Source organism: Anarhichas minor, unplaced genomic scaffold (genome assembly GCF_050575085.1).
Source record: "Anarhichas minor isolate MPS153535 unplaced genomic scaffold, ASM5057508v1 ptg000005l, whole genome shotgun sequence".
NCBI classification, from domain to species: Eukaryota; Metazoa; Chordata; class Actinopteri; order Perciformes; family Anarhichadidae; genus Anarhichas; species Anarhichas minor.
The window spans coordinates 4568383-4577500 of NW_027466451.1; the positions used below are offsets into that span (position 1 = coordinate 4568383).

Here is a 9118-nt window from a genome sequence, read left to right on the forward strand (position 1 = left end):
CCATGTGCAGTTTAAGTGAATGGGGACGATATTGTTGATTGTCATAGTGTTCAACCAATCAGATCTTTAGTTTGACATGTTGGGCGTATTCTTTGACGTGTCAGAGCCTGCTAGCTGGCCTACAAGTACGTGATTGGTCAGTGGGCTAGCGTGACATGTTGGGCGGTGACAATCCCAATATCTGCTGCCTCTGTTGAGTGGACATTTTCAGCCTCAAACGCATTAAAACGTGTTCAAGAAATACAACTGGGGAGGCTCGACTGTCTTCACTAGCGTCCATGAATCCAGAAGGACTTCTTACTGGAACTAAAACACACGGATGTACTGAACAACCGTGAGATTAAACTCTTTATTAACAAAGAAAGGAGGATGCCCTTTGTCTTTAAATAGTGAACAGCAGCTTTGGTAAATTAAATGCGTTTGTTTTTACATCTGCAGTAGCTTTAAGATGCTTGTTTATATATTATTATTTGTACAACTTGTTTTTATGAATATGGATTTTTGGTTGGTTTAATATGTGATAGGAACTATTGTTATGTCCAGTGTTGCTCTGGGTACATATTTAGCCGGTGCCAGTGTTGCCAACTTGGCGACTTTCTCGCTAAAACTGGCGACTTTCCAAACCCTCATGACGAGTCAAAAGCTACTAGTGACAAATCTAGTGACTTTTTCTGGTGTTATTGGAGACTTTTCTGGTGTTTTGACTCTGCACTGCACTGCACTGTCGTGGACGAGCTGCCGTGAGCCCCTCCGCCGCCCGAAAGCACTCACAGGCAGTCAGTCTCACAGCAGCCTCGCACTGCAGTCAGAGAAGAGGGAGACACACTCCTAGCGTATTCATGTATCTGCACTCTGCAGTTAGTGTATTTGTAGGTGTTGAGCTTCATTTTTACACGAAACAAATAATAAGCGTAGCTGTGTTTCAGCTGCAGGACAGCAGTGAAGGCCCAGGTATAAAATGCACGGCCCGCCACTGGTAATAGAGATACTAATACAAACAACTTTTAGGCTAAAGGCTAATGGTAAAGAATGAAATTTCACACGAAAAAATACAATTACTTTCATGATATTTCTTTAACGTCAGTTGACCTCTATATAGTGAGTGTGTACTGGACAGGCAGACAGCTCTTAACACTTGCATTCTTTCTTTTGTATTAAAATGTAGTCAGTCACACCGATGTGTGCTCGGCCTGGAGATAATCGTTCTCAACCTTCTTCGTGTCAAGTGTCACTTCCTTGTCCCCAAATGGATCCCTTGTGTCTCTCTGTTTCCCTCTCCTGTTTGTGTGGGTCCTGTCCTGCTGTCTACCAGGATCACTGTTCACCTGCCTTCAATCAGATCCTCACCTCTCCAGTATTTCAACCCAAGCTCTCAAAGTTTCTTCATGTAACTGTCCGTATGATATCTTACAAAAAAGCTACTCTTCATTTTTCGTTCGTTTTCCTACAAATGTCCAGCAACACGTGTCACTTTCAGCTCGTTACACGCAGGAAACAACTTAGTTAGGGTTAAAAAAAGATCATGCAATACTTAGTTAGGTTTAGCAACAAAACTACTTAATTAGGTTTAGGAAAGGATCCTGGTTTGGGTTAAAATAATTACTTAAGTACGGAAGTTATGTGACAAATAAATCAATGTTGACTTCTCATTTCACACAGCAGTCTCCTGGGTTAAAGACTGTTTTTTGTTTGACTCGTCCACCTCCCCTCCCCTTTTTGTGGTCTTTGTACTACCTTGATCATGATTTTGTGGCTAACACATTGATTTTGCGGGATATTTATGAATTACAGGACGTTAACTTCTGTAGGCGTATCTACCAAAGCTGTATGAAAACAGCCCCATCTCTTCTCTCATCCGGTGACAGATCGTTGTTTCAGCCACAATGGTTAGTTCCTATTATCTCTGGCCTCTTGATTTCGGCTCATCTGTAATCAGCCACGCTCACACCTAGCCCTCACTCCTGTCTCCATCAGCACTGTAGTAGTAGTAGTAGTAGTGGAGTTAGTGTCTTACCAGTGGTAGTGAGTGTAGTTCCAGCGTACCACCCCGAGCGTCCTCCCCAGGTGGTTTGTCCATTGAGCATCTTGAGTTTGTCAAACATCCCTTCAGCTCCCACTGTGCCCATTTGCTGCTTATCACTGGCCAGGTTCCTGAGCACTCGATTTATTGATGAAACCTGGTGATGAGTGCAAAAACGTGAATATTTAAGAGCAACAATTTTGGTGGATATGTAAGGCAGAAACAGCCAGCCTCATCATGTCCAATTAAAGAGCATCAGTCATGTTGGTGTCTCCACCTTTTCATTTTTACATGTCATAATTCATTTTACATTAGACTTTCCACCAGGCGGCAACTTCATGTTCTGCAAAGTGATGCAAATGTGGACATGCCTTGAACTTGCATTCTCTCTAGTGTCCACCAGGGGGCGACTCCTCTGGTTGTATAGAAGTCTATGAGAAAATGACTCTACTTCTCTCTTGATTTATTACCTCAGTAAACATTGTAAACATGAGTTTATGGTCTCAATCTCTAGTTTCAAGTCTTCTTCAATACAGCATTATGTTCATTTAGTACATTATGGTCCATTTAGAGTCAAACAGACCATAAAGCAGGGGATGCTTTAGGGCGGGGCTACACAGTGATTGACAGGTTGCTTCAACGGCAAAGTTCAGTCAGGGAGTGTTTGTCCAAGAACCATTTCAGTAAACTGGATACTCTGTTTATTTCTTCACATTACTTAGTGACATTATAAATATTTAAAATACAATTTGTAATTTTGTACCAGCCATCAGTATGTAAAAAGGTTACAGGTCTATTTTGCTTCTTTTCACTTTTTTAAGTCCATATCCATTCATGAATTGAGTTACTATAGGTTAGGCTAACTGTTCCACATACAGAACTTTCAACCAGTGTGAAGAGGTATAACAAAGGTATCATTTGTTTTACACGGAAAAAGCAGAAAATTGTAAAGTATTGTTTTTTTCCTCAATTGCTTGGTTTTGATTTTAGTGAAAAGCAAATTGGCATTCACTTTTGATATGCAATTTAAAGTCAAGATGAAATGAAAAATGCCATTTTAACCCTTTTGAGATCACATTCCCGGTTATATTTAACAATATATGTAAAAAATCTATTTCTTCATATTTCTATATTTAAAATCCAGTTGTCTTTTGTTCCTGTCAAACCAAATATGACGTGTGCTTACGTAAACTACTACCAACCAATTTCAATCAATAATATCATGACCTCCATCCATCAATCAAGCCCGCCCACTTTGTAGCGGTCCAATCAAATGCAAAAGATTTGATTCAAATCCTTTTTGTAACTGTACACTGCTCAAATATTCCGTTTCATTGGGGAATCCTCACAGTACAGAAGTTAAAGACGCTCTAACTTCTGTTACGCTGGGTATTTGGGTTTTTAAGACTGCATCTGCCCACTCCAACAAACTATTATACCAATTAAACCAGGGGTCACCAACCTTTTTTAAACGGAGAGCTACTTCAAGGGTACAGAGTAGTACGAAGGGCTACTTATTTGATACAAACTTCCTGAATAACAAAGTTGCACAGATCACCTTAATAATAATAATATATGTGAAGAGACAGTTTGATCACATGCCAGTTAATTATTCCTCACAATAATTATTAATAATGATTTCCACAACAATGATGGTATCTACACATATATATTTAAACATGCAACTTTTATTTCTGTTAATCTGTTTCAACATTTGAAAGTCAGAGGTATCACATCTCTGATATTTTTGTATCATCACATGATCAAAGCCGGTTACTTTTGCACATAGCGCCTGCTGGTGAATGATGCAGTGGTAATGTAGACATGTTGCGAAGTCTGGGTCACCTTTACATTGCGCAATGAAGCCTGCATGCCGGCCCGTCATCGCGGGAGCCCCGTCTGTTATCACCGACACCAGCTTTTCCAATGGTACCTTTTTCTCAACGAAGAAACTAGTGAAAAGTCTCGTCTATAGCCGAGCGGGGGATCCAACCCTCCGAGGCGTTCAAACCTCTAGTCTGGGCCTTTTCGGTCGGATTGCGTTGCCTCGCCTCTACCCCCGCCACCCCTGAGTTGTTGCCCCGCGGACTGTTCTGAGGATTTACGGACCTGATGAAGGGGTGCACTCGCGGCGCGCGTCTGGCGCCAACGGGAAGCGCCCGCCATTCGGAACCTGAAAACCTAGTGCGGTGCGGCGGCCTCGTCCTGGCTGTCCGCCGTGCGCCTCCGGGTACCCAACTCTCTTATGACAAGAAATATTGTCATTTTAAAATCTACACTAATGCAAGCGTTTTTGATTAAAAAAGAACAGCAACTACAATTGTAGATGGAGCTCCATGGTGACTAGTGCTATTTTTAGAACATGCCTTGCGAGCGACTCACGTGGTCCCTGCGGGCGACAGGGTGCCCGCGGGCACCGTGTTGGCTACCTCTGAATTAAACCAATCCAACCTGCAAGCTTGCTGTAATAGTGTACAATAACAAATACATCAGCTATTATGTACAATGTTTTGCTATAGTCTAGCTTTCCTTGCTCAAACCTCTGACTGCCATGACTTGGCTGAAGAACAGAAGGTTCTTACACTGGGAATATTGTCGTTGGTGCAGACTCCCTCTGCCAGCAGTCGGTCTCTGATCTCCCAGGCGAAGATGGACGGACACTCCCTCTTGTAGTGAGCAATCTTCCCCACCACCTCTGTAGTGGCCACCCTGGGTTTACTCCCTCCTATGGCCCGAGGACGGATCGAACCTGTCTCGTAATACCGTCCCAAGATCTTACTCACACAGCCGTTCGACACCTGGACACAAAAACAGCACACATCACACACGTTATTCATAACTGGGGCAAATATAAATACTGGCATCCAAGAAGTTTCTGTTTGGTAAATGATCTAAGGAACGATCACAGCAATGGTTAAAAACCTCAATATGTGTATACAGGTTTTGGAGAGTCCTACTGCATGTGTGAAAAAGTTGTATGAAGCCTAGGGAGCAGTGCAAAATCAGCTAAATTGCCTCAAGTGATGTCACTCAAGTCAATGTTGGTTGAGGCTTGTTTGAGTTTGAAAAAACAAATCTGGGGGTGTGGAGTGAGAAAGAAGTGGGCTGACCAGACCTCTGTAGGTCCCTTGCTACGAGGCATGCCACCTCCCACCTTGTTCCTTGTGTGTTATAACTGTGGTCATGAGTCGACATTTCAGGAAATGAATGCACTCATGCGCTATTTTTCTTGGGAGGACATTGACATACAATGTGCACCTGGATGCTGAACACCAAACCTCTAACTCATTGTAACATTTCTACTGCGAGGTATCTACTACCACTGTTAGTGCCACCTCTGAGAGGATCAACTCTAAGCATGATGAGATTACCTGCAGTATTCTGGATATGTCACAAGGTCGAGCTCCACTGTGTGCCAGCTCCACTATCTTCTGCCTGGTAGAATCAGGTAAAGGTCTCCCATTCACAAACACACCTCCCAGCTGGTTTACTCCACTGTGACCTACACACACACACAGTAAAAAAAAAAGGTTTTCAGCAATTGGTTTACTGCTCTATGGTGATTCAAATAATGATTCAATTTAAAACAGAAAAAGTGAGTGGTGATGAAAATGAACTGAAAGGCCACACTGATCAGGCACATATGAGGTAAGAGGGAGGCGTACAGCAAGGAACACATGCTAGAGGAGATGAAGAGAGAAAAGTATCTCAAGCCACAAACATGTAGTTTATGTGTTCTTATGAAGATATTTTCTTCTATACAGTACATGCTACATTTTTTTAAATGTTCAAATCTGGTTTCTAGAGACGTGAAAAGCATGTTAAAACATTTCATTTTATTAGTTAATACCATGGACCCTTGGGCGTCCCTACCTCTCCTATGTTTTATGTCTCTTTGTCGTCCTCATGAATCTCTCTGTGGTCATTTTATGTCCCTTTGTTGTCCCTTTGTGTCTATTTGTAGTTGTTTTGTAACTCTGTAATGGTTTAGTCCTTTTGTCATTTTTCTTTTTTTGTCCGTGTTTTTTGCTCTTTGTAGTTGTTTTGTGTCTCTTTGTAGTTGTTTTGCGTCTCTTTGTAGTTGTTTTGCGTCTCTTTGTAGTTGTTTTGCGTCTCTTTGTAGTTGTTTCGTGTCTCTTTGTAGTTGTTTTGTGTCTCTTTGTAGTTGTTTTGTGTCTCTTTGTAGTAGTTTTGTGTGTCTTTGTAGTAGTTTTGTGTCTCTTTGTAGTTGTTTTGCGTCTCTTTGTAGTTGTTTCATGTCTCTTTGTAGTAGTTTTGTATCTCTTTGTAGTTGTTTCGTGTCTCTTTGTAGTAGTTTTGTGTGTCTTTGTAGTTGTTTTGCGTCTCTTTGTGGTTGCTTTGCGTCTCTTTGTGGTTGCTTTGTGTCTATTTGTTGATATTCTGACTCTTTGGGCCCCTGGGCCTGTTCAGTCATCAATCCATGGTTATTACAACAATGTTAAGTGATGCTTTGATGCCATTGGCCTGACCCCCATTGGATTGACCCATGTCTACGCTGATGTCATACGTGACCTCATATACCCTTTTTCCACTAAAATTACCACGCGTTATGTTTTTCAAGTGCAGGACAACCTGCAGACACACACACATATATATATACGTATATATATACCAGTGGCGGGCCGTGCATTTTATACCTAGGCCTTCACTGCTGTCCTGCAGCTGAAATACCACCTTATAACCACATGATTGCGCCGCAGCTATTATTCATTTTTAAGGCTGTACGTATTCATATTAAACTGTTCGGTACGAGGCTTACGATACCTTTGAATAATACTAGAGCATTTGGAAAATGCAGAAGCTTAAATTCAGGAAAATATAATGTTTTCTGTGCTCATGTAGGACAGTTGATCTCAGCTGGTCTGGCTGTGGGACCCACCATCATTCCTTAATGACAAGCCGCGGCCCAAAGAGTTCGTCTTATGATTTTACTTTCACAACTAAAACATTAGACGTACTGCTCTGCAACGTCTTTCCTCGTCTCAGCCCCGTGTCACGGTGTGTGGTACATCTCACTCGAGTCAGGAAACTTGTCAGAATGCCCATATTTGATTAGCTGAGCTGCATCACGTGATGTGATTCACAATGCCGACTAAGCATCTGCTGTTAAGTTTCGTTTCACGATAGTCACGTGCTCGCCCACTGACCAATCACAGCACACTCTGCACCTCACTGCAGAGCTGCACCTTAAAACTGAGCTGCATGTAATGCTGACGTACTTGTAGGCCAGCTAGCAGGCGCTGACACGTCAAAGAATACGCCCAACATGTCAAACTAAAGATCTGATTGGTTGAACACTGTGACAATCAACAATATCGTCCCCATTCACTTAAACTGCACATGGATGCACTTGTGAGTCTGCAGGCCTCGGGCCTCTCTTCTTACCTAGAGACACAGAGGTGAGATCTGATTGGATAAAAGCTCTGCTTAAAACAAGCTGCACTGGAAGCAGAGCAACAGAGGAAGACAGTAGCTGTGCAATGAGAACATAAGATAATGGGAAACATATTTATATAAATTATAATACATGTAGTGTATTTAAGAAAAAATATTAAATTATAAAATAGCTCTAACTTTGTGATTGTGTTTAGGCCAGCAGAGAAGGCCTTGCAGGCCCTGACGGCCCACCACTGATATATACTGTATATACATTTCAGATAGATGATGTTTCAATTTAATCGAATTCAATCTGAGCAACACATTTTACTTCATTGATATGGGCTGATTCACAAATACTATTTACTGTAACTCCTAAATATTATTTTTAAAGAACTATCAGGAAATTGCAGACCCCAAAAGTCACACACCATCCTTTGTTGCTTTAGCTTGAATTCTTTAACTCTGTTCGTTAACCACTGCAGTCAAATTCCAGCTTCAACGCAGAGGGAGACGAACACTGTTGAAAGTGACAAGGATGGAGCTGCAGACCGGCCTGTCTGTAGGTTTTTGTGTCTGCTGATCAACATGTTGCAGCTCTGACATGTTTCTCAGCAGCAGCAGACCACAGTCTGGGCTGTGACACTGTGCAGGTTAAGTAGGGATTTACACTGAATCAATTGTCTATTGTCTGTTAATGGCTCTGTGGGGGAAAGCATATTGCAGATTTATAAACCTCTCAACGGGATATTAATAAATCATACACACAGACACACACACAGAGTGAGAGCAGTGAAGTGGGGCTGCTGTAAATCAAAAGATCTAAAGGGGTTTCACTATCAACGCTCAGTTTTCTACCATATATATGAATAAGAAAAATGTATTTATAAAGAATAATGTAAATAGGGTTGAAAACACATTGCAAAAATCTTCATGTTCATCAAGACATTTCTGTTCATCACTGAGTCCTAAAAATACATTTATTGAGAAAAGAAACAGTTTTTCCAGAGATGAACGTCTTCAGACAGGAAGTAAAATAATAAGGATGCACTAGAATCAAAAAAAGGTGACGGACATAAATGACTAAATATGACATTTTTGGAAAATAAAACATATTGTTTGTCCCCCGCTGACACTGGCTTTTGTATCTTATATACGTTTAAAAAAGATTCAAGGCCATCGATTATTATCGTGTAGTCATTTAAACTTGCACCTGCACTGCTGCTGCTGACCACAGTCGTACTGGAGTCGATGAACCTCCTGCCATCTATCTATCTATCAACTTTGACAACACATACCAAAAATAAAGAGAACTGCAAATAGATAGAACACAAGTAAAGAAACACATTTACCATACAACAGAAAACTGGCTCACAACGTAACAGAAATGTACTGATGGACACTAACAACTGATGGGCAATGTTTAAAAACAAGAAGGAACATTTCTCGCTAATTTTCCAAGATCATTAATAAGTGATGGACTTTGTTTAGTTGTGTGTCTGGACATGTTCATTAGTTTTAGGACCTTGTCCTACTGTGAGACATGAGTTTCTACCTGCAGGGGAGGAGTGTGTTTCTTTGAGACTGTCCTCCCATGGAAATGACCCAGCATCACTTCTTGTTCAAATAGCTAAATATGACCTGTGTTCATGTTCCAGACAGGCGACCACTAAAGACCATGTGGGGCAAAGGTTTGTTGTG

General features: G+C 41.4%; 1 protein-coding gene across 1 annotated transcript in view; it reads right to left on the reverse strand.

Annotated features, from left to right (window-relative positions):
* Positions 1–9118, reverse strand: part of LOC142971971 (paired box protein Pax-6-like) — a 38368-nt gene that overhangs the window by 19962 nt on the left and 9288 nt on the right. The window contains exons 3-5 of the mRNA XM_076112726.1: positions 5392–5522; positions 4603–4818; positions 2015–2177 (exon numbers count right to left, since the gene is read on the reverse strand). Coding sequence (XP_075968841.1) covers positions 2015–2177; positions 4603–4818; positions 5392–5522 — 510 coding nt within the window. The remainder of the gene's footprint in view (positions 1–2014; positions 2178–4602; positions 4819–5391; positions 5523–9118) is intronic.